Source organism: Nomascus leucogenys, chromosome 9, assembly GCF_006542625.1.
Source record: "Nomascus leucogenys isolate Asia chromosome 9, Asia_NLE_v1, whole genome shotgun sequence".
NCBI lineage: Eukaryota > Metazoa > Chordata > Mammalia > Primates > Hylobatidae > Nomascus > Nomascus leucogenys.
Window position 1 is genome coordinate 76,722,660 of NC_044389.1, and position 26,951 is coordinate 76,749,610.

Genomic DNA, 26,951 nt, shown 5'->3' on the forward strand with positions numbered 1-26,951 from the left:
AAAAGTGAAACTTGAGGCCTGTGTCGAGCATCATGGTACATTACTTGAAGCAATGTCTAGTATTGCATATAATTCACAGTTGTTTCATTTCTTCTTCTGTAATTTTCAAACCCAGCATTTTCTACAGCACCCCGGGGTAGTTGGAAACAGCTTATGTCTGTTTTCCGGTCTTAGTTCCACTTCTTACCAGCTAAAAGATGGGCTAAGTCACTGCCATGTAAACTTTCCAAGAGTCAATTCCTTCGTTTATAACTGAAGAAGTAACATTGTCATGACTATAGTCAGGATTTAAAGAAATTATAGATGTCTTTTATAAACTTAATATACTCCATTATATTATCCTCGATTCTTATCTTAGGACATGGACAAATCAATAGGTTTGTTGTAACTAGTCATAGCACAAGCCTGTCTACTGGTAAAATGAAGGGTGAATATGGGGAAATTTCAGAAACTGTTGTAGCTAAATCAACATATATTTATTAAGCACTTACTATATACAAAGATAGAATAGTAGGCATCTGGGAAACAATGCAATTCCTGCTTTCCTGAACTAATTATAACAAGTATTTATGTAAGTATTATCCCTGTTTTACGGTGAGGAACCAGGGCTCAGAGAAAAACAAATATGCCAAGTAGCTATTTCAATGGACTCTATTAGGACCATATATGCAATGTATTTGTAAGTGCCCAGCATAGTTCTTGGTCTTACAAAACTGCATTAAGGCCAGGCACAGTGGCTCATGCCTGTAATTCCAGCACTTTGGGAGGCTGAGGCAGGTGGATCACCTGAGGTCAGGAGTTTGAGACCAGCCTGGCCAATATGGTGAAACCCCATCTCTACTAAAAATACAAAAAAAAAAAAAAATTAGCCGGGAGTGGTGGCAGTCGCCTGTAACCCCAGCTACTTCGGAGGCTGAGGCAGAAGAATCACTTGAATCTGGGAGGCAGAGGCTGCAGTGAGCTGAGATCGCAACACCGCACTCCAGCCTGGGTGACAGAGTGAGACAGAGTGAGACTGGGTTTAAAAAAAACTACATTAAAACATCATCTAGGGAAAAATCAGTGACCTTCCAAGCAGGTCCTCACCACAATGTGGTTATCATGACAGCTTTGTAGGTCTAGAAATCCTGTTTGATGGTTATCGTTGCCCAAAGTTTATTTCATCATCTCCCCCAAAGTAGCTCCTCCTCCTCCACCTTTATTTCCTACGTCAGGAGAACCATCATCCATCTACATCATTGTCCATTCCAGAATTCTCCTCTCCTCATAATCAATGTCCCCTACCACATCTCAAACTATCAGCAAATCCTGTCAATTCTATTTTAAGAATTTGTTTCCAAATTCATCTTCTTCTCTCCATCTCCATTAGCACTACCTTAGTCTAGATAACTGTCATGTTTCCCTTGGAATATTACAATGGCATTCTCTCTGAACTTTAGGTGGCCTTTGGTCTTTTGTTGTTTGTTTGTTTTTTTCAAAAAAATTCTTTGAAAAGTTGAAAAATAATGTGATTGGCTCCCGCATACCTCTCAGGTTCACCATTTAACATTTTGCTAAATGTGTTTTCTGCCGCTTTTTCTCTATATATACATCTATAATTTTTTTTCCCTAAACATCTTTGGGTTTTTTTGTGGGTGAGGGTGGTTTTGTTGTTGCTGTTGTTTATTTGTTTGTTGAGTCAGAAGCTCACTCTGTCACCCAGGCTGGAGTGCAGTGGCGCGATCTCAGCTCACTGCAACCTCCCCCTCCTGGGTTCAAGCAATTCTCAAGCCACAGCCTCCCATGTAGCTGGGATTACAGGCGCATGCCACCATGCCCAGCTAGTTTTTTTTCTATTTTTAGTAGAGATGGGGTTTCACCGTGTTGACCAGGCTGGTCTCCAACTCCTGACCTCAAGTAATCCACCCGCCTTGGCCTCCCAAAGTGCTGGGATTACAGGTGTGAGCCACCGCGCCCAGCCCCCTAAACTCTTTGAAAGTAACTTTGGCAACATCTCTACCCCTAAATGTTTCAGCATGAATATCTAGATAAGGATGTTCTCCTACATAAACATAGTACCATCATTACACCTGCGCATATGAACAATAATTCCATAATATCACCTAACATACAAACTATATTTAAATTTCTCCAATTGTCCCAAAAATGTTTTTACACTATAAAAATATCTTCCTTCTCCCATGTAGACTCCAGTAAATGTCTACACATGGGGTTTGGTTATTAGATTTCTTTAATGTCTTTTCATTTTGAATAGCCATTCCTTCCAACATTGATTTGTTTATGTTTTTCAAACTTTGCCTTGTTTGACAAGTTCAGATTAGTTGTTGTAAAATGTTCCATATTCTGATTTTGTCTCGTTGCTTTTTTTTTTTTCTTTTTGAGACAGGTTCTGGCTCCATCGTGCAGGCTGGAGTGCAGTGGCACAATCTTAGCTCACTGCAACCTCCGCCTCCTGTGCTCAAGCGATCTTCCCAGCTCAGCCTCCCAAGTAGCTAGGACTACAGGCAACACCACCATGCCCAGCTAATTTTTGTAATCTTTTTGTAGAGACAGGGTCTTGCTGTGTTGCCTAGGTTGGCCCTGAGTTCCTGGGCTCAAGCGATCTGATAGCCTCGGCCTCGCAAAGTGCTCGGATTACAGGCGTAAGCCACTACACCTGGCCTGATTGCTTCTTTATTGTTATTTAACTTACACTTATATCTCCTGTATTTCCTGTAGATTGGAAGTAAGGTAGAGACCTAACTAGATTATTCAAAATATTTTTGGCAAAAATATTGACAAAAGTCTGTACTTCTGTAGTAGTTTGGTAGAGCTGCCCTAACAAAGATCCACAGACTGGGTGGCTTAAAAAGCAAAAATTTACTGTCTCACAATTCTGGAGGTCAGAAGCCTAAGATCAAGGGGTCGTCTGGGTTGGCATCTTCTGAGGGCTTCTCTTTGGCTTATAGATGGAGATCTTCTCCTGGTGGCTTCACATGATCTTTCCTCTGGATAAGTCTGTGTCCTAATCGCCTCTTCTTTTTTTTTTTTTTCCGAGATGGAGTCTTGCTGCATTGCCCAGGCTGGAGTGCAGTGGCATGATCTTGGCTTACTGCAACCTCCACCTCCCGGGTTCAAGCGATTCTCCTGCCTCAGCCTGCCAAGTAGCTGGGACTACAGGTGGGTATCACCATGCCCGGCTAAGTTTTGAATTTTTATTAGAAACGGGGTTTCACCATGTTGGCCAGGCTGGTCTTGAACTCCTGACCTTAAGTGATCTGCCCACCTTGGCCTCTCAAAGTGTTAGGATTACAGGCATGAGCCACCATGCCCGTCCCCTAATCTCCTCTTCTTATAAGGACACCAATCATATTGAATTAGGGTCTACCCATATGACCTTATTTTTTCTTCATTACCTCTTTAAAGGCACTGCCTCCAAATATAGTCACATTCTGAGGAACTGGATTAGGACTTCAACATATAGATTTTGGAGACACACACTTTATCCCATAACAACTTGTTGCTGCATTGCATCAGGGGACATATAATGTCAAGTTTGCCAGATCTCTCCATGGTAAGGATTCTCTTTGTAATTAGTAAATCATCTGTGGGATAAAAATTTGAAGATCTTCATGTGACTGTCTTGTTCCCCACTATCCTTTCACCCATGAATTTTGCCATCCATTAATGATTCTTGCCCAAATTATTATTTTAAAGCTGCAAAGCAGTGGTTTGCCAATCATTTCTCTCTATATTTATTAACTGTCATTTTTCTGTAAAAAGAGGCCTCCAGTCTTTCTGCATTCCAAATTAATATTTGTACAACATTAGTCGACTTAACTATAGCTGCCTAAAAAATGATTGATATTTCCCTGCCCTGAGGATTAAGTACAAACTCCTTTACATAACCTCTCTTTTGTTGTTGTTCTTGTTGCTGTTTTACAGATAAACAGTTTTTTTTATTCCTCCTCCTCCTCTTCTTCCTCCTTGTCTTCTTCATCTTCCTCTTCCACTTCTTTCCGGGCAACTTTAGCAGGACCCTTTGCACCATCAAACTTTCCTGTAGACTTATAGTCAGCAACATCCTTCTCACATACTTCTCTTTCAGCTTTGCCGCCTTAGTGATGTAAGGCTGCTTTTCACTGTCATTTAAGTTATTCTACATCTCACCCAGCTTTTTTGCCACATCTCCAATAGAGATGCCAAAGTTTGTGGATTTGACTGTGGGGCGGAATTCTGAACAGAATAGGAAGAACCCAGATGGTGGCCTTTGGGGGCATTAGGATCCTTCTTCTTGCCTCTCTTAGCTGGTCCATAATCCTTCATTTTCCGATCATAGCGTTCTTTATCCACTTTGGCCATTTCATCAAATTTAGACTTTTCTTTCCCAGATGTTGTCTTCCACCTCTCAGAGCACTTCGTGGAAAATTCTGCAAAATTGACAGGGACCTCTGGGTTTTTCTTCTTATGTTATTCTCTGCACGTCTGCCCAAAGAAGGCATAAGCAGAGATCTTGCCCTTTGGTTTCTTGGGGTTAAGAAACCAAGAATGTATTGTTTGCTAGTCTACATAACCTCTTAAGGACTTCAGCCTCTTCTCTCCTTGTCTCTGTTTTACCTTCTTTACTGGTTTGCTTCTACTCACCTTTCATAACTCAGCTGTCACTTTTCCCTGGCTGCTTCTACAAAAATTGTAAGAGCGCTCTAGCACTATACTTTCACTATCATAGCATATTTTGCGCTATTTTGTAATTTAAGGTCTTCTCACTGACTGAGCTATCTGAGGAGAGGAATCTCATCAATCTTGTTTATTCTTACATGTCTCAGCATCTATTATAGTTCTTGGAACAGAGTAGGCCTGGAATAAAGATTAATTAAATTAATTAATGGGAGTTATGCACCATATACAAATCTATGTACACTGTAATTTATAATTGATTTATGAAATTTACAAGGGTAACTTTTAGTTTTTTTAAAAACTAAAAAACTTTAGTTTTTAAATTGACAAAAATTGTATATATTCATGGTATACAACATGATGTTTTGACATATTTATATATTGTGGAATGGCTAATCAAGCTAATTAACATATGCATCACTTCACATATTTATCATTGTTGTGTGGCAAAAACACTTAAAAATCTACTCTCAACAATTTTCAAGTATACAATAAAAGGAGAATTTTAATTAAAAGTGTTTTTTTTTTTTCACTTTATTTGCTTTCTGGGAGCTTAATTCCTAAGTACAATAAAATTCCATTCTAAAAATAAGAAATATTTAGGTAGTCTTGACTATATGCCAGTCCCGGCCCTAAGCAGGAATTATTTCAAATTTAATTCACAGAAATCCTTTAGCATGGGTACTATTTTCCCCATATTACAGATGAGGGAATTGAGAGAATGTCACACAGCTAGTAAACAGAAGACACGGGATTTGCACTCAGGTGTCTCTAATTTCATAATGACTTTGTAATTTTGAAATTACTTTTTTTTTTTTGGTGGAGGTGCCAGAGAATGAACCTGGGACCTCATACTGAAATTACTTTCTTAAGAGTTCATTTTCCTCATTATATTTATATATATATATATTTCCTTTATATATATATATATAATATATATATTTCATTTATATATATATATAATATATATTTCATTTATATATTATATATATTTAAATATATATAATAATATATATAATTATATATATTATTATATATATATTTCCTCATTATATACTGCACTCCAGCCTGGGTAACAGAGCAAGACTGTTTAAAAAAAAAACAAAATAGTGACTATATAATGTAATGAGGAAACTGAATTGCAAGGCCACTAGAAGAAAAAATGTAAAAACTTGTGTATATGTGAGCATGAACTCAACTTGCCACTTGAGGGTATCCTGAAAATTTAAGATATGCATAAGCAGAAAAAGGAAGGGAAAAAGTAGGATTTTAAAAATCAAGTGAAAAAGAGATACAGGCCAGGCGCAGTGGCTCACACCTGTAATCCCAGCACTTTGAGAGGCCGAGGCAGGTAGATGACAACGTTGGGAGCTCTAGACAAGCCTGGCCAATATGGTGAAACCCTGTCTCTACTAAAAATACAAAAAGAATTAGCTGGGTGTGGTGGCACATGCCTGTAATCCCAGCTACTCAGGAGGCTGAGGCAGGAGAACTGCTTGAACCTGTGAGGTGGAGGTTGCAGTGAGCCAAGATCGTGCCACTGCACTCCAGCCTGGGTGACAGAGCAAGACTCTGTCTCAAAAAAAAAAAAAGAGTTACAATACGGAATTTGTTCTTCAAGTTCTAAAAAATCAAGTATTATGTAATTTATTTAGAATTTAAATCCTACTTTTTTTTAAGAAAATAAATTATGTTAGTTAGCAAAACATGGCAGATAGTTACCAAAACAAAAGTATGAAAATTTTCAATATTTTTTAGTTTCCTAAATTGGTAATGATAGTTGCTAGAAGTTTTAAGTTTAAGAAGGCACATATATGGATGTAATCACCATGAATTCTACCAGTTATGAGGATTGTGGACATCTTTGTCAGAATTTCTTAATGTGAAGCTCATAGAGCACTAAGGGTTCCATGAGCCCCCTGAAATTATGTGCCACCTGTCATGTGCATATGTAGTTTTTTTGGAAGGGGTTTGTGACTTTTTAAAATTTGGATTCCTAAAAGAGGTTTATAACCATGCCCTCTACCTTCCCAAATTAAGAATCATTACTCAAAGAAGTATTTGCTTACAAATTGGTAATATTTAGCTTACTTTCTTGTTACCAAGGAAGAAAATTTTTTTTTAGTTTTATGACTTGGTATCTTGTCTTTTCCATTTTATATTCATGTGTGGGAGGTAAGATTAGTTTACACAAGTTTCCATTACCAACCAGGTGTGGTTTACATTTCTAAGATATCAAGAAAGGATCCAAGTTTACAAATCTCATTTTTAATCTCTGTTGCTGTTCGTTTTTTTGTTTGGTTTCTTAATCAATTCAGTTCAATTTTGGAAGGGCTGCTCCTTCCTTGAATTGCTTCATGGTTTTATTTTGGTAAGTATGAAGTGAAAAGAAATAACAATAAAATTCACACAGTCTTTTCTCCTATTTAAGAAATTTGAGGATTCTATCAAACATTTTCACTGAGTCCATTTAAAACTAACAGGTAATTAAAATGATTCTTGCAGCCACACACAAGTATTTTAATTTAAAAAGTGAATTCTGTGGGGCGTGGTGGCTCACGCCTGTAATCCCAACACTTTGGGAGGCTTGGGTAGGAGGATTGCTTGAGTCCAGGAGTTCAAAGCCAACCTGGGCAACATAGCGAGACACCATCTCTAGAAAAAATACAAAAATTAGCTGGGTGTGGTGGTGTGCAACATAAGTCCCAGCTACTCAGGGGGCTGAGATGGGAGGATCTCCTGAGTCTGGGAAGGTCGAGGCTACAGTGAGCCATGATCACTGTACTCCAGCCTGGGTGACAGAGTGAGACCCTGTCTAAAATAATAATAATAATAAAAGAACAGAAAAAGAATAAAAGAAAGGTGAATTCTATCCCCATAGGGACCCTTGAAGCAATATCTTATTCTAACCACATTTGAGTTGCCCTGCTGACAAAATTCTATTTTATGGTCTATATTCTAGGAAGTTTCTCTTAATTGCCATGTTTAATCCCATAAAGCCCTTTAACAAAAATTAGAAATAATGATGCTTTTCTATGATTCAGTAGCTATTTCCAAAGAAGAGATGCCTTTAATCTCATTTACACTCCTGAGAAAGAAGAATTAGACACTATTGTGGGAAATAATTATTCTGTAAAAGAAGATAGAGAAAGTGTGAGGACACAAAGTATATTAAAAGGTGATTTTTAGACTGAACTACTCAAAACTTGACAAAAAGAGCATAACATTTTCAGGCAGTTTTTGAGTATAGAGATTTAAAGATAGAAAAAAAGAAAACATTTTAATTTTAACTGGAAGAATTGGTACACTCAAGACAAAAATGTAGAAAATATTTGGATATGTTTCAATTATCTAATACTGCATGACAAACTACTCCCAAAATTTAGTGGCTTAGAACAAAAGCCATTTTATTCCATCTCATGATTTTGTAAATGAGCCAGGCTTGCTAAATAATTCCAATTTATAGTTTTTTCTCATTTTCTAGTTGGAATACTTTTATAAAGAGACACTTTCCCTTACCTCTTCTTCAATTATCTAGTAGAAGCCTTCAAAGAGTAAAGACAGGATAAAGCTTAATTCTTTCCACCTGTTTTTCAGTTTTCATGATAATAAATTGTGTTCCTTTCATCCTCCAAAGTCAACCGGTTTAAAAAAAAATCAGTAAGAACTCCTGGATTTCAACATATATGATGGCTTTCAAATCACTGCAATTTTTAATCACATTGAAGCTCAAACTGCCCCATCTTTGGCCAGTAGAAACCTCAAGTTGACCTCTGAATCTTTTTGACATGGTATTAGAGGTCTTTGATAATTTCCTTGCTTTTTGGTATAGGAAGATATTTCAGTCTCACCTTGTGCATTTTCCATTGCATACTGTAATCTGCTCCTTTTCAAAGAAGTCCAGGTTTCTGTTAGCAGTAAATGATATTCAAAGATTATGATCATGGTGCTAGGGCTGTGTACTGGGCTAGTCACTTCCTGGCCTTTTCAGTGGACAAAGATGGGAAACAAACACACATTGTGTCTGTGTGTGTATCACATCTCATAAGTTCATACTGATATTTCCAATTCAAATAAAAGACCATTCCACCTGCACTCTAGGGTTTGTACTATAACCTCTCTCTATTACATCTCTATTTCCTTTCTTCTACTCTGAGAATTGTGGTTCTCAAAAAAAAAAAAGAAATAATTAGAATATAATTATTAATTTGTTTTACCCAACAATATACACATTGGTCTCAGAATAGCAACACTAAATACACTTCAACTGTTTTACTGAAAACCACTTAAACATTTTTTCGTATGTTCCTATCATTCTTTGCCTTTTAGGAGGTGAAACTTGACAGATCATATAACCATTATAAACTGTACTCTCTTTCTTTTAAACATCAAACTATCTTTGTTCTGCAATAGTTAATACTCAATACATATCCTTACAACATTGTCTCTATAGACATTTTGGTTTTGTGAAGCTTATTCTCTGATAGATACCTCAGTAGTACTCATGGAAACAATACCCACAGAATTCTTACCTGATGTTAGTAGTGTGTTTGTGCCTTTATATTTGGAAGGCACTTTTGCTTGATATAAAATTCTTGGATCACATTTTATTATCTTAAATGCTAGATGTCCAAGAAATTTTTTTATTTTCCTTTAAAATCTAAATTTTAATAGAATATGTCTTAGGGTTGGCCATCTGTGTTGGTATGCTTAGCTAAATGACGTGTTCTTTCAATATATAGTTTTAAATCCTTATAGTTTTCAGGAAATGTTTTTTTGAATGATAGTTTTTAGTTATTCTGCTCCTTTGGTTTTCTTCTGTAACAACTCCTATTATAATTATATTGGATCTTCTTTATCTTCAATAATTATTTTTTAAAAATCTATTTATCTTTCTATTTTTATTCTTAAAGTATTTTCCCTTTCCACCCTATATTTCTCTAAAGGCATTATCTGTTATGTTTGCCTATGTATCTGTTAGGTCTACTTTAATCTCCATTTCTAAAATATATATATTTTTTCTCTTCCTTTCTTGAGACCTGTCACCTCTTTTCTGAGATTTATGAACTCTGATTTATGTTGTACTTTTGTGACATATATCACTTGAATGGTAGTTTGCCTTACATTTTATTTGTGGTTATCTGTATGCTTATACAATTTATCTAGTTATTAATATCATTAATTCACTCAACAAATATTCATTGATCCTCTACTATGTGCAGGCATTATAGTCTGAAGTTGAGCCACAGTAGCCAATTACTAGAAACATGAAAGAGAGATAAAAGCTTATTGCTTTATGCAACTAAAATTTTGTAGTTTGTTATACAGCAATAGCTAACACAACATATTTACAATCATTAAGTCACGTGTTTAGTCTCAACAGAATGCTTTTACACCATGAATTCACCATATTGAAATTCTCATTTTGACATTGTCAGCTGGATTTATGTCTTTAGGAATATTTTAAGGAAGATATATTTTCAGGAAATTAGAAGTTTGAATTTTTTTCTTCCACAAATGAATATTTGTGATCTAGAAAATTATTGAGTCACAATCCTTTTCCCCAAATCATTATAAATATTGCATCATTACTTTCTGACATTTAACAAAAAAGCTTTTGCTTGATTTCTTTCCCTTTGTAGGCTGTAGATTTTTTCTGAAAAATGCTTGCAAGACATTTTTTAAATTCTTGAAATTAAAACAAATTCTGCAGGATATTTTTACTGTATAGTCTCTTTCAATTGATTCTGCCTGAATTCACTAAGCTCTTTCACGTGCAGACTAAATGAAAGCCAATGAACATTTTCTATTATGTTTTTCATTATTTCTTTTTTTTGGGTATGTGTGTGTATGTATGATTGTTTACACCTATTATTCAAAGCTTCATTCTCACTTCTCTGAATCTTATATTTGTCATTTCTTTACATTTCATTGATTTCTTTTTTTTTTTTTTTTGAGATGGAGTCTTGCTCTGTCACCCTTTAAAGCAGTGGCGTGATAGGGCTCACTGCAACCTTTGCCTCCTGGGTTCAGGGAATTCTCCTGCCTCAGCCTCCTGAGTAGCTGGGGCTACAGGCGCATGCCACCATGCCTGGCTAATTCACTGATTTCATCTATTGTCTTCAACAGACCTTTCCTTCATGGCTCTCAGAATAAACTAACTCTACCAAAACCTTGAGAGTGGAAATCTAGCCTCCGGAACCAAGAGAAAATAAATTTCTGTTGTTTCAGTCATCCAGGCTGTTACTATACCAGCCCTAGCAAACTAATACATCCCCTTAAACTTCTACTTCACTTTCAAAGAGAACCCCGATCATGAATCATTATAATTCTCCCAGGTCAATGAAGGCTGCAGAAAAATCCTACCCTTAGAACTGGTCAAAAGGAGTCCCTATCCTGGTCTAGTGCTTTAAAGGGCAAAATCTAGTTCTTTCCAGCTATGCCCTGCCCTAAAGGAATCTTTGGGGCCAAGAAGACATGTTCATTCAGAACTTGTGCCTTCACTTTTAGACAACAATTTGAGTACCTGGTCCCTAAAATTCTTTGCTCACACAGCCCCAAGAAGTCTAACAGTGATTTTTTCCGAGGTCCTTCCTATTGAGGGCAAACAGTGCTTTCAGTATCTATAACCCTAGGCCAAAAATGTAGCTAAAAGGCCCCAAGGTCCAAGAGGTGACAAAGGAGTGGGAGAGCAGTAAGTTTGCCAAATAAAATACAAGACAACTTGTTAAATTTGAGTTTGAGATAAACAACAAATAATGTCTTAGTATTGGTTCCAAGTATTTCATCAGACAAATTTATACTAAGAATGTATTCATTGTTTATTTAAAATTCAAATTTAACTGTACATCCCTTTTTTAAAAAAACAAATATGGTAACCCTAGTTGGGGGCCAGAGTTGGGTGTCCATATGCTGGGCGTCTATATGCATAAGCATATGGCCCATTATGGTATCATTATTGAAACCATTAGTATCAAATTGAGTATGAAAAGGTGACACTAAAAAGGCAGGATATATGAGCCAACCAATTCTCTTTCATTAACCCACATTCTGACACAATAGAAATTCTAAATTCAACCTGGCTTCCCTGGTATTTTCAAAATAGGAAGAACATATTTAACTTTTACATTTTGTTGGCTATATTTAAAATGTTTAAATATTTAGACATTTTTGATTTATGTGGTTCATTTGCAATCTTGTCCCAGCTATAACTTCAAGAGGTGGTACTGTTGCAGAAAAGCACTCTAAGCGTCAATATTATCGTTAATCACATTTAAAGAATGATGAAACTAAGACTTAGAAAGATCATTCAGCTAGAGGAGTCCATTTTCAATTTCGGATCTCTCTAAATAGAAATCAAATTGTCTTCATCACCAAAAATAATTTACTACTTATAAGTAAATATATTATTTTTTTCTTTTCTTTTTCTTTCAATCATGGCTCACTGCAGCCTTGATGCCCCCAACCCGCCTCCCCCCACCCTCACTGCCAGGCCAACATGGCAAAACCCCGTCTCTACAAAAAATGCAAAAATTAGCCAGGCATAGAGACAAGTACCTGTATTCCAGCTATTTGGGAGGCTGAGATGGGAGGATCACTTGAGCCTGGGAGGTCAAGGCTACAGTGAGCTGCAACTGAACCACTGAACTCCAGCCTGGGTGACAGAGTGAGACCCTGTCTCAAGAAAAAAAAGAGAGATAATGTCTCCCTTTGTTGCCCAGGCTGGTCTTGAACTCCTGGCCACAAGTGATCCTCCCACCTCAGCCTCCCAAAGTGCTAGAATTACAGGCATGAGCCGCTGTGCCTGGCCATAAGTAAATATATTCTTTGATCATATAATTTAATATGCATGCATAAAACTAATGCAATTCATGGGATATTAAAGATAGGTATAAAGGAAGTCCTAATTGTTCAGGCTTTGCTCTTGAGTTTTATGGGCCCAAACACCTGATTTTATAAATGTGCCCACATTTGATAAAACTGTGGGTATATGTTGTAAATATACAATTCACAACACTGACTTATAAAACAAACTGCCAATTTAAGTTTACAATGGCTAATGTATCTGGCAGAATGATCATTTGTAGCAATTCCTCTTTATGGGAAATGCCAACCAGAAGATCAAATTATAACTCAGAAAATTGCTTGTCTAATGCTGGAACAAAGGGAGTATATCTTAGTTTTTTGGTTTTTTTTTTTGAGACAGGGTCTCGCTCTGTCACCCAGGCCAGAGGGCAGTGGTGCAAACATGGCTCACTGCAGCCTCGACCTCCCAGGCTCAAGTGATCCTCCTGCCCCAGCCCCCAAAGTAGCTGGGACTACAGACGTGTGCCATCATGCCTAGATAACTTTGTCTTTTTTTTAGAGATGTGGTCTCACTATGTTGCCCCGGCTCTGCCTTGGTCTCCCAAAGTGCTGGGATTACAGACGTGAGCCACTGCTCCTAGCCCGGGAGTATATATTCTTTTTTTTTTTTTTGAGACGGAGTCGCCCAGGCTGGAGTGCAATGGCGTGATCTCGGCTCACTGCAAGCTCCACCTCCCGGGTTCATGCCATTCTCCTGCCTCAGCCTCCCGAGTAGGTAGGACTACACGCGCCTGCCACCACGCCTGGCTAATTTTTTGTATTTTTAGTGGAGATGGGGTTTCACCGTGTTACCCAGGATGGTCTCGATCTCCTGACCTCATGATCCGCCCGCCTCCACCTCCCAAAGTGCTGGGATTACAGGGGTGAGCCACTGCGCCCGGCCAGGAGTATATTCTTAAGGTAATATTTCCATCAAGATCGGTGAATTATATGCAAAAGAAAGGAAATCAGTATATCGAAATGATATCTGCATTCTCATGTTTGTTGCAGCACTATTCACAACAGCCAAGATTTGGAAGCAACTTAAGTGTCCATTAACAAGTGAATGAGTAAGAAAAATGCGTTGCATATACACAGTGGAGTACTATTTCGCCATAAAAAAAAAATGAGATCCTGTCATTTGCAATATGGATGGAACTGGAGGTCATTATATTAAAGGAAATAAGACAGGCACAGAAAAACAAACTTGCTATGTTCTCATTTATTATATTTGTGGGAGCTAAAAAATTAAAACAATCGAACGCATGAGAAATGGTAGAACGATGGCTACCAGAGGCTGGGAAGGGTAGTGTGGGGCGGGGGAGGGCCCCGGTGGTCGGTGAGCATCGTTAATGGGTACAAAAATACAGTTAGAATGAATAAGATCTAGTATTTGGTAGCACAACAGCATGACTACAGTCAACAACAATTTATTGTACTTTTTTTTTTTTTTTTTTTTTTTGAGACAGAGTCTTGCTTTGTTGCCCAGGCTGGAGTGCAGTGGAGTGATCTCGGCTCACTGCAACCTCCGCATCCCAGGTTCAAGCTATTCTCCTGCCTCAGCCTCTGGAGTAGCTGAGATTACAGGCGCCCGCCACTAATCCTGGCTAATTTTTTGTATATTTAGTAGAGACGGGGTTTCACCATGTTGGCTAGGCTGGCCTCAAACTCCTGACCTTGTGATTCGCCTGCCTCAGCCCCCCAAAGTGCTGGGATTACAGGCGTGAGCCACCGCTCCCAGCTTAGTGTACATTTTTAAATGACTAAAATAACTGGATTGTTTGAAACACAAACGATACATGCTTGTTATGGATACCCCACTTACCCTGATATGATTATTACACATTGTATGCCTGTATCAAAATATCTCATGTACCCTATAAATATGTACACCTACTATGTACCCGCAAACATTAAAAATTAAAATCTTTTAAAAAATAAATTAATTAATCAAATTCCACTCTAACAATCAAGCTGAAAGTCAGGAATTACTGCAAATGCTTTGAAGCTCAGCATCCCGGGGTTCTTATCCCTCACTAATTACCTATACATTTGCAGGTCTCAGTTTCTTTGCTTTGTAAACATAGGCTTCTTGTAAGGATTGGGATTATACACTTAAAAAGCTTAGCACAGTATTATTACTATTATGCTAGCTACATTATATTATAGATGAAACACTACAGATTATAATACATACAATATATACTAATTGTATTATATATTGTTATTTTTTGTCATCACGCTATTTACTATTGTTCTATTTAATAACTCTCTAGCTAATTTAACAGGACAAAGGTACAGAACGATCTGGCCCTTACAAGCCGGCAGAGACGGGTACGAATTACCATGACAACAGCGCGCGCCTCGACATTGTCCGCTCGCGCGTTGTTTGGAAGAAAAAGCCTAGGCTGCGTGTTGCGTCATCATTACGCGCTCGTAAGGTTTCTCCGTGCTGTTGTGGAAGGTCCCGGCACGGCTACCGTCGCCCCACGCCAGGAATTTTTTTTATTTTTTTATTTTCAGCCTTTGTTACCTAGCACTGAGGCTACAAGATCGTAAGTACTGAGGGAAGAAAAAACAAGCGAGGGATTGAACGTTAAAAAGATGCCTTAGCATACACTCCACCTCTGAACCTTCCTGTGTGTTCTTAATTCTATCAGCTTCCTCTCAGCTGGGATCGCGCCGCGTCAACTTCCGGGCGGGTGCCCGCCAGCACGGCCTCCGCCGCTCCCCTTCTTTGGCCCCTTTGTGTCCCCGCAGTGTCGAGGCGCGGGCCCTGGCAGGTCCTTTCTCCAGGCAGGGGGCACGGTAGCACAGGGAGCTTCTCTTTGTGGGCGGGCGCGAGGCCCGCTAGGGGGTTATACTGGGGAACGTGCCTGCGCGTGCTGGGGTAAGAGGAGGTTGCACGAGGGTCAGCTCGTGGTTTCAGTGAGGGGCGGGCGGGGGAGGCGGACGAAGGAGAGTGAAAAGCAATGGAAAATTTTAAAAGATACCCCCGTCCACCTTCTAATCGTTGCGGCCTAACAATGAAGCGCAGCCATAATAGTCCTGAGCCACTGGCATGTTTGCGGGCCCTTTATTGCCTTGGGAATAAACTGCTGTGGCATTGTATTGTATATTGTTTTCATGGCCTGTTTTCCTCTCTTTATTTTTCCCGTGCAGATAGTTCATTTAAAGCCCCCATCCCTGCAAGGTGGTGGTTTCTATCAATATGAATCTTTTCAACCTGGACCGTTTTCGCTTTGAGAAAAGGAATAAGATTGAGGAAGCGCCCGAAGCAACCCCTCAACCCTCCCAGCCTGGCCCTTCTTCACCAATTTCTCTTAGTGCTGAAGAGGAGAATGCTGAAGGGGAAGTTAGCAGGGCAAACACTCCTGATTCAGATATAACTGAAAAAACAGGTGAGTTACAATGTTAAAATTGATGTAACATCAAGGACAGTTTTTAAAAGATGAAAGGCAGAAGGGATTCTCATTTTTATTCTTGATGTCATATGTATTGATGCATTGTCCTGCGGTGTGCCCTTTTAAATACAGCTTTGGGACTGCCATAAGCACCATGTACCCTCAACTGAGCATCCATCCATTGTCGCTTCACTTTTATATGAGTTCTTGGAATATGGCCCCATGGTGGAAGTTGAAATTAGAATTTAGGGCATCCATAGGTCAGAACGGTTGCTATTGCAAGAGCAATGGAAGTGATTCAGTCCTATGATAAACTTTGAGGCTATTTGGCCAGACATTTTCATTCATTTCAGACATTTCATTCAGTATTCCCTCAAAATATTGATCATCTACTATGAGCTAGACATTGAGCAAGGTGCCTAAAGACAACCTCTGTACACAAGGGAAGATCAGATCACATCAAGTTATTGTATCCACCTGACTTCCTAGATGTCCTCAGAATGCAAATGAGTAATTGGTATTCTTCATGGTGAACGAACATTTTTAACCTCATCAGCAGATTGTCAGAGACAAAAGTATATGAGGATAAGCCAAAAATTAAGATTTCCTCTCGAATCTATGTTCATTGAACAGTTAACTATTAGAGGAATATATTTGAGCTCTTGTTGTATTATAGGAATAGTGGGAAGTGCTTCACATTCTGTCATTTAATTTGCACAATAATCCTACAAGATAGATATTACTGACATTGAGGTTAATGTGAAATGAGATTCAGAGAGGTTATTAGGAACTTGGTAGAGCCTGAACTCAAGTCCTGGCAGTATGATTCCTGAGCATAAACTCATATAGTTTCTTGTGAAAGGTGAAAGGAATGTTGGAAGTTATATTTTAATGTTTATTTCAGTAATATCTTTTTTTATGCAAAACTGTTTCGTAAACAGCTTTTAATGTAGCCTGAAAGATTGGTAACACACACGTTTATCCTTGGTATCTTTTTGTTTGCCACTCTTCTACTTAAATGTAATAATGATGGCAGATCCTCTACAAGTTACCATTAGAATAACATTTTAAATACTTTGGTGTAATTGGAACTTGGCACAATGATTTGGTAGATTGGATTAGGAGTCAGATTTACAAAGGCTTTGTCTAAGTAGTTTTGAATTTAAAGGCTATAGGGAACAACTGAAGGATTTTAAGCACCAGGATTTTAATCCTTGTGTTCACTCTTTGAATAGATATTTGACATCCAGGTATTTTAATGCTTTTCCAATGAATATATTCATCTGTTTCCTCTGTGGTTAGATAGTTCAGGAAAGCCAGGGTATAGACATGGGATTTCGAGTCCATAGAAGCTTCTGCTTCTTCATTTTTGTTAAATGTGGGACATTGGACAAGTCACTTGAAATCTGTGATCCACAATTTTTTCATCTCTGAAAGTGAAAGCAGTTTGTAAACTGGATTTCAGTGGAACATTTTAGTTATTTATCAGTATTGGTCATGTGAAATCTTTAATTTCCTTTATTGATCAGAAGATATTTTTCTGTTTTTATTTCTTTTTAATGATACCACTCATTTTCTCTTTATTGGGACTTTTTTCCATATATAAATTCTGCTTAGAAACTGAGATTGCTTCAGGAATTACATGATCAGCCTTGATGGCTTTGGGAAATAAGAAAACTAAGTTTGTTCTAGGAATGTTGAGAATTAATCCTTGTAGGAGTGGAGCACTTTGCTTTAATAAAAGATTGTTTTAAATGATACTGTGAATTTTGGAGAATCTTGAAAACTGAGAAGTTTAGATTTTACATTATAAGTATTAGGTATCCATTGAAGACCTTGCAGAGTGAATGGGAAAATGGTGAAAGAAAGCTTTAAAAGTCAGTTTAGCAGTAGTGACTAGTACACACTGATTGAGGGTAGGGATTGAAGGGAAAGAAATCATTTAGGCAACTCCTATAATTGAGCTTAGTGATAGCTGTAGAAATAGAGAAGAAAGAGATATGAGAGGTTTCAAAGTAATGAAGGGCAGGGTTTAGATCCCTGATAGGAATGAGATAAGATGAATGGTAAGATTTTTATGCGCGGTGGCTGAAGCCTGTAATCCCAGCACTTTGGGATGCAAAGGTGGGCAGATCACCTGAGATCAGGAGTTCAAGACCAGCCTGGCCAACATAGTGAAACCCCGTCTGTACTAAAAATACAAAAATTAGCCAGGCATGGTGGAGTGTGCCTGTAATCCCTGTTGCTCAGGAGGCTGAGGCACAAGAATTGCTTGAACCTGGGAGGCAGAGGTTGCAGTGAGCCTAGATTACGCCACTGCACTCCAGCCTGGGGGACAGAGACTGTATCTCAAAAAAAAAAAAAAAAAAAAAAAGGTAAAGGTACATGTCTTTAAGAATTCAAATAAGAATCAAAGGTCTGGCGGGGCACAGTGGCTCACCCCTGTAATCCCAGCACTTTGGGAAGGCCGAGGCGGGCTGATCACCTGAGGTCAGGAGTTCAAGACCAGCCTGACCAACATGGAGAAACCCCATTTCTACTAAAAATACAAAATTAGCCGGGCATGGTGGTACATGCCTGTAATCCCAGCTACTCGGGAGGCTGAGGCAGGAGAATCACTTGAACCCTGGAGGTGGAGGTTGCAGTGAGCCGAGATCGTGCCATTGCACTGCAGCCTGGCCAACAAGAGCAAAACTCCATCTCAAATAAATAAAAATCAAAGGTCCTGCCCCCAAGTGCTAATTTAGTCTAGGGTCTAGGGGGAGCTAAGGAAGCGGGGATTCAGAATTGAGTGTCGGATCTCTGGAGAGGACAAGATACTGAAGTTAGATTTTAAGGTCAAGACTGGAGATGAACATTAGTGAATTATAAATAGGATGTGACTATTGACCTTACTTCTTTATCATGTGGTAACTTTTCATACTCCCATTGTGGGATAATGCTATGTTAGTTTATTTACAGTAAAGTGTCAGGTCAAACTAAGTCAGCTTACATGACAGAAATTGTAGGTAGTCAAAATTACCTGTAATCACTCTTTGACTAATCCTGTTATTTTATCTAGTGAGTTGACTTCATTTCCTATGACCCTCCTTCAGTTACTGTGCCACCGCCACATTGTTTCTTGAATCTTTCAAGCAAGGTCCCATCTTTGCTTCTTCCAAATTGCTCTTTTGCCTGGAAGACTCTTCCTCCTGATATTTGCATGTGACTCAGATGCTTTGTTTCATTAAATCTCAGTAAAATGTCACCTTTTTAAGAAGACCTTCCTTGATCACCCTGTGAAATAGCCACCCACCCCAGCCCACCCTACCCCAGCTTTACTGTTATTTTTCTTCATAGTATTTATCACTAGCTAATCTTTCATTGTGTAGTTGTGTATCACTAGCTAACATTACATTATATAGTTGTGTCTCCCTTGTTAGAACATATGATTCATGAAAGCAGGACCTTATCTGTTGTGTTCACCTATTTATCTCCATTGTTCAGGGCAATGACTGGCTTGTAGTAGGCCCTCAGTAAGTGCATTGAAGTAAATATTATTGCATGATGAGTGGGCGTTATTAGTACTTTATACATTTTTTAAAATTTATTATTTGTTTTTAGACAGTCTCACTGTGTTGCCCAGGCTAGAGTGCAGTGGCAGAATCTTGGCTCGCTGCAATCTCCACCTCCTGGGTTCAAGTGATTCTAATGCCTTAGCCTCCCGAGGAGCTGCGACTACAGGCTCATGCCACCATGCCCAGCTAATTTTTGTATTTTTTGTAGAGACGGAGTTTCACTATGTTGGCCAGGCTAGTGTCAAAACTCCTGACTTCAAGTGATCCACATACCTTGGCCTCTCAAAGTGCTAGGATTATAGGCATGAGCCACCACGCCCAGCCCTATACATATTTATTTATTATTACTTTTTTGAGATGGAGTTTTGCTCTGTTACCTAGGCTGGAGTGCAGTGGCACGATCTCGGCTCACTGCAACCTCTGCCTCCTGGGTTCAAGCAATTCTCCTGCCTTAGCCTCCCAAATAGCTGGAATTACAGGTGCACACCACCACACCCAGCTAATTTTTGTATTTTTAGTAGAGACAGGGTTTCACCATGTTAGCCAGGCTAGTCTCGAACTCCTGACTTCAGGCAATCTGCCTGCCTCGGCCTCCCAAAGTGCTAGGATTACAGCACTTTTATTTAAAATAAAGGTGTGAGCCACCACACCTTTATTTTAAAATACGACCTTAAAATAGTCACTTCAGCCATCAGGTGTTCTTTGGCCATGGTTGCTTGAAGCTTCTTTTGGTACAGGACATCCTCCCTAATGCCCCTCTAAATCCCAGCCAGCCTTTGGATTTGAGGGCATACACTTAACCTCTGCCCCCTGATTTATTTTACTCTTCTCGGTGCCCAGAGTTGTCAATGATTGTTATTTACACATTATTTCTCCTTTTTTTCTTTGACTTTTGGGAGTACAGTGAGTTTGGAGGGATTGAAATAATGGCAGGTGAAAGGGAAGAGAGATCCTACTATATTTTATGAATAAAGAATAAAAATGAGTGAAGCCTGATCCTCCAAGAGCACCAGGAGAAAATGGTATGTAAATATATAGTTAAAATAGTATGGTGTGATAAAACCATATAATAGGGCAAAATACTAAGCAAAGTAGAATCACTATCTGTAATTCACAAATGATTAAATTATCCATTCTTCAGGGGAGGATCACAAAAAGTCACAGAGATACAACCTTTGGAGTGGACTCTAAACAATGAAGTCATTGTTTACTGGGTGAACACATGATGAGAGAGTTGAAAATATATGTTGCCTCAAAGAATCTAATATGTGTGTGGAGGGTTGAGGGTGGATTATAGAGCAGGAGGTTTTAGACAATATAGATGAAACTGAAAAGATAAAAGTGTAAACCATTGGGTTGTGAGGGGCCTTTATATCCTGTGTCAGGGAAGATAGATCTTACTTGGTACACATCATAGAGCATTTCATTATGGAAAGGCTATTAGTGAAGCTGTTGTATTCACTGAATCCTCAATGTAGGGAAATGACTGTAGAGATGGCAGAGGAGGCAACTGAGGGGAGTTGTAAATGATATGCATTTGATGATATTAGGTGATAAGTTGAATGTGGAGGATTTACAGATAACTCAAATGTTCCTTGCTTGGACAGCTGGAGGATTGACACCATGGACTGAATTAAGAGGTGAGTTTAGGAGAAAGATACTAAAAATTATATTGTGTTTGCATTACCCATCCTATTTTAGTACCAAGGTAGTAGATGGTTGAATATTAGAGCTCAGAGAGTGGTCTAAACCCTAGAACTTGGGAGTCATCATTGTGGTAGTTAACAAAAAATGTCCTAAGCAGGGTGTACAATAAAAAACATCACTTGACAATGGACAAAGGCAGGAAAACCAATGAAAAATTTGAAGGATGACTAGAATAGTCATAGAAAATGATAGTGTCCTGCATACCTAAATACCTAGTTTGGTATTTAGTTGTCTAGTAACAAATCCTGTAGAGAAGTCAAGTTGAGTGGGGACTGATCAGTGACCAGTTTCCTTGGAATTAAAAGTAACTACTAACCTTTAACAGTTTCAGTAGAATGGTGATGAGATAGAGATTATTCATTCAGGAAAGGAAAGAGAGAAGTAGGTAACCTGATTGGGAAGTAACGTCAAGAAAATATGTTTCAGGATTATTGAAAATTGAGCTTTTTTTTTTTTTTTTTTTTTTTTTTTTTGAGACAGAGTTTCGCTCTGTCACCCAGGCTGGAGTGCAGTGGCGCAATCTCAACTCACTGCAATCTCTGCCTCTCGGGTTCACGCCATTCTCCTGCTTCAGCCTCCCAAGTAGCTGGGACTACAGGCACCCGCCACCACGCCCGGCTAATTTTTTTTTTTTTTTTTTTTTTGTATTTTTAGTAGAGACCCGGTTTCACCGTGTTAGCCAGGGTGGTCTCAATCTCCTGACCTTGAGATCTGCCTGCCTCAGCCTCCTAAAGTGCTAGGATTACAGGCATGAGCCACCGCACCCGGCCGAGCGTTTGTAACCAAGGACAAGAAGCTAGTGGAGAGGGAAGGACTGAGGGAGGGAGGTATCTGAAGAGAGGCATCAAGTGATGGGAACTGAAGAACAGTTGAACTGTTTAACTGTGCAAAAGAATAAAGACATATTTTCCCTGGGGGAGATAATTGAAGGAGATAAAAATAGATGGGTTCATAGATTATTTTGGCATTGGAGGAATGGAGAAAAGTTTTAGTATATGTTTGATGAATTTATTTTTTTTTGCTGAAATAGATTTTGTCCTCTAGAGTGGTTGCCTCTTCAAGGTGGTTGTCATATTGAAAGTAGGACTTGCTGATAAGTGAGAGACATTTTTAAAACTATACCAGTCATCAAAAAGTTCCTGAGAGTATTGCTCTGCCACGTACAGATTGTATGATCTTGAGTAAAAAGTCAACTGTTTGGGTCTTACTGTCTTTTCCTGGCTTTGCTTAGTTTTCTGTATTCCTTGCCCACATTAAAATGGTTATTATCCTTTGAATGATGATACTGAATGTATCATTTTAGCTTCATAATTCCATGACCATTGCACAATAATCAGTCTTTTTGTAGGTGTCTATGGCCAAAATGTGAATCATTGTTAAACCTGAAGATAGTCATTATGGTTTCTTAATGTCTGTTAATGTTAATTGAAAAGCAATACTTGGTTAAAGGGTTAGTGCTGAATTGTTGTAATAGAAAGTACAGTAAGCACTCAAACGTAAGTAGGAATCTTAAGTGCATTTTAAATGTACATGTATTTGGCCAAGTGCAGTGGCTTATGCCTATAGAGTCCCAGCACTTTGGGAGGCCAAGGTAGGAGGATTGCTTGACACCAGGAGTTCAAGACCAGCCTGGGCAATGTAGTGAGACCCTGTCTCTACAAAAAATGAAAAAATTAGTCAGGTGTGGTGGTGTGCACCTGTAGTCCTAGCCACTTGGGAGGCTGAGACAGGAGAAGTGCTTGAGCCCAGGAGTTTGAGGTTACAGTAAGCTATGATCACTACACTGCATTCCAGCCTGGGCAACACAGTGAGATTCTGTCCCAAAAAGGGGGGCGGAGGGGAGGAGGGGGATAGAAATATTATTTTAGTCATTGCCACTTCACCCTACACAAAAATTTCACTATTTTGTATCAGACCACATCTTGGTTTTGAAGTCTGCTTTTTCATACCTGTCTAAAATATTGCAGACCTTTATTATCTTTAATAAGCTAATAGGCAAAAGTATGTTATTGTTGCTTTTTCTTTATTTTTTAGTTTACGTATGTTTTCATAAATTCACTAGCCATTTGGATTTTTTGTGTTTCTTTATGCTTTTCTGTTTTTCTAATACATGTCTCTTTCCGATAAATTGTTTGTAAGTATATTTTAAATTCCACATGTCTTAGTCTGTTAGAACTGCTGTAACTACCATGGACTGGGTAGCTTATAAGCAATAGAAATCTACTCTTGACAATTCTGGAGGCTGGGAAGTCCAAAATCAAGGTGCTGCAAGATTAGGTATCTGAGGGCCTTATTCCTAGACCACAATCTTTTTGCTGTAACCCCATGTGGCTGAATGAGTGAGGGGTCTCTTGGGCCTCTTTTATAAGGGCACTAATCCCATTCATGAGTGCTCTGCCCCCATCACCTAATACCCCTTCCTCCCTCCAGCAAATGTCACCTCCTAATACCATTACCATAATGGTTAAGATTTCAACATACCGTTTTGGGGAGTGGGGCACAAACAGACCATAGCACCCCCTTTGTTGTTTGCCATAGAAAAATTTTAGATTTTTATGTGGTCATCGTTTCCTCTAAGTCTTCTGCATTCCCCATTACCACACTGTAAATATACTCATTCGTATTTTCCTCTAGTATGTCTGTTAATTTTAAAAATTATGATAAAATACACATAAGAAAATTTACCATCTCAACCTTTTTTAAGTGTACAGTTCAGTACATTCAGTTCAATACATATACATTGTCATGCAACTATTCTCCAGAACTCTTTTCATCTTGTGAAACTGAAACTCTTTATGCATTGAACAACTACTCCTCATTTCTGATTCCCCCAGCCCCTGGCAACCACCGTTTACGTTGTCTTTTTATGAATTTGACTATTCTAAATATCTCATTAAAGTGGAATCATCACTTAGCACAACATCCCCAGGATCCATCCATGTTGTAGCATATATCAATTTCCTTCCTTTTTAAGACTGAATAATATTTCACTGTGTGTATATACACATTTTGTTTATCATTCATCCATCAGTGGACACTTGGATTGCTTCCACATCTTGGCTGTTGTGAATTGTATTGCAGTGAACATGAATGTATAAATATCTCTTTGAAACTCTGCTTTCAATTCTTTTGGTTGTATACCCAGAAGTGGTATTGCTGGATCATGTAGTAATTCTATTTTTAATTTTTTGCGGAACCTCCATACCGTTTTCCATAGTTGCTCCACCATTTTACATTTCTGCCAACAGTGTAGTGGGTTCCAGTTTCTCCACATCCTCTCCAACCTTGTTATTTCCTGTGTTTTTGATAATAGCCAACATAATGGGCATGAGTTTGTATCTCACTTTGGGTTTCGTGTTGATTTTTAACTTTAAATCTCCTCTGAATTTTATTTCATTATAGGGACCAAAGAAAGGGTGATATCGTTTTCTCCTTTGTTCATTATTCACCAGTTACTAGTCAGTTTTTCATTTATTGAAAAATCCTTTTTCTTACATTAAAATGTCGTCATTATAGTCTAAAATTCCCATGTCTGTTTGCATCTTTGGGTCTGTTAATCTGTTCCTCTAATCTTAATTTACCAGATTATTTTAATTTTTGTAGTGTCATATATATGATGTATCCTAGATTTTGATGTGTTTTTGTTGTTGTTGTTTTCTCTTTGACCTGAAAGTTGTTTAGAAGCCATTTTTGTGGGGTTTTGTCCCTCTTTAAAAAATTCCCAACTGGCAGAAATTTTGCTTGCATATTTTTGTTAACATTTACTTCTAATTTCACTGTTTTGTGACCAGAGAATGTGGTCTGTAGTATTTCTTCTTTGGGGGAGATTAACTCAGATTTTCTTTGTGGCCTAATATTTAATTAATTTCTGTAAAAATTCAAAGGTGCTTGGAAAGAAGACATAATCTAAGTACAGATTTAATTATATGTCAAATAATAGATGAGTTTTATTATATCTTTGTTTTTCAAACTGGATCATAAACATTTATTGTGTCATAAAATCAATTTCTTGGGTCCTGACTAAATATGTATAACTACAATTTTTAATGGAGTAGAACAAATAGAAAATTATCAAAGTGTATCGCTTATAGTAAGAGCTGCTCACATTTTCTTTCAGTTAGCTTGCAAATCTAATAATCTGTGTGCTTAGGATCATAATCTGAAATATGTCTCTTACAGTGGGTTTGAGTCAAAAATGTTTGAAAAACACTGTTCTACATCTTGTTTATTTTTGTGCTCTTGCTTTATTAAGAGCATAAAGAAAAGTTAATGCCTCATATTTGTCTCTTGGCTCTTTGCCTTATATATCCTGCAATGTTTGTGCATTTCATTATTAATATGGAGTTGGGATATGTCAGTTATATTTTTATTGTAGGTATAAAGTCTATTATTTAGAAGTCCCTCCTTTAGGTTTAACGCTTTTGCCTTGTTCAGTGTTAATTGCATGACTTTCTTTTCCTTTATGTTTTAATTAATTAATTGTTTTATTTTATTTTTTTTTGAGACAGAGTCTCACTCTGTCCCCCAGACTGGAGTGCAGTGGCGTGATCTCCCTCACTGCAACCCCCACCTCCTGGGCTCCTGAGTAGCTGGGACTTCCTCCTGACTCAGCCTCCTGAGTAGCTGGGACCATAGGCATGCATCACCACTCCCAGCTAATATTTGTATTTTTGGTGGAGACAGGGTTTCACCATGTTGCCCAGGCTGGTCTCAAACTCCTGACCTCAAGTGATCCACCTGCCTTGGCCTCCCAAAGTGTTAGGATTACCGCACCCAGACTCCTTTATGTTTCACCCTTTCTTTTGGCTTAAATTTGAAATGGGTTTTTTTCCCTCATTTCGTCTTAGAATGATGTATTAGAAACTACTCTTTAATCTTATATTTAGTGTATTGTTTGTCTTTTCTAGAGTATTTATTAGAGAGTTTGATTCATCTTTTGTTAACATACTAAAGGTATTTTCCTGTCTACCATGATATGCAAATTAAGACTACAGATTTTATAGTCTATTGTTTTGGTAATAACTCTTTTGAGACAGAGTCTCACTCTGTCACCCAGGCTGGAGTGTGGTGGTGGAATCATGGCTCACTGCAACCTCTGTCTCCTGGGTTCAAGCAATTCTCGTGCCTCAGCCTCCCAAGTAGCTGGGATTACAGATGTGCACCACCATGCCCAGCTAATCTTTGTGTTTTTAGTAGAGACAGGGTTTCACCATGTTGGCCAGGCTAGTCTCGAACTCCTGACCTCAAGTGATCTGCCCACGTTGGCCTCTCAGAGTGCTGGGATTACAGGTGTGAGCCACTGTGCCTGGCCATATTTTGGTAATCTTCTAAGAGGGCAAATATATGATGTGTTTTAGTTGGTATTTGAAGGAACTGCCTTGAAAATCAGTTGCCATCTAAAGGATTGAACAGTGTAGAGCAATACATGATTTGAATATCAGAAATGGCAGGGATTTATAATTCTGCAGGACAGGTATAAAAGTTTAGGTGTTTTTATTCTATTTTGGGAGATCACCTTTGTTTATGGATTATCAAATTAATTTAAAGTATTTCTATGTGAATTCATAATCTCCCACTAGTGATTTTTCTGTTCGAACGAGCCTTAATCTCCCACTAGTGATTTTTTATTTGATGGAGCCTTGATCTTGGACCACCAAAAAGGTAAAACCAGTGGCAAGCTTGAATGCTTGTTTTATGGTAGACTTAGATACGAGAATGGGTAAAGGGTACTGGATAAACTTGGGATATAAGATTGTCTTCTTGGCCGGGTGCGGTGGCTCCC

General features: G+C 38.4%; 1 protein-coding gene and 1 pseudogene across 2 annotated transcripts in view; one reads left to right on the top strand and one right to left on the bottom strand.

Annotated features, from left to right (window-relative positions):
- Window positions 1-3,938: 3,938 nt before the first annotated feature.
- On the bottom strand, window positions 3,939-14,849 carry LOC100599763 (annotated as a pseudogene).
- A 74-nt stretch (window positions 14,850-14,923) lies between these two features.
- Window positions 14,924-26,951, top strand: part of SMARCAD1 (SWI/SNF-related, matrix-associated actin-dependent regulator of chromatin, subfamily a, containing DEAD/H box 1) — an 85,444-nt gene continuing 73,416 nt past the window's right edge. Inside the window, exons 1-2 of one of the 2 annotated variants that reach the window (XM_030819133.1) lie at window positions 14,924-15,056; window positions 15,664-15,902. In XM_030819133.1, the coding sequence (XP_030674993.1) occupies window positions 15,713-15,902 (190 nt within the window). In that variant the 5' untranslated portion in view covers window positions 14,924-15,056; window positions 15,664-15,712. Of the gene's footprint in view, window positions 15,057-15,185; window positions 15,392-15,663; window positions 15,903-26,951 lie in introns of those variants that run through there. The other variant, XM_030819134.1, reaches the window with a different exon arrangement.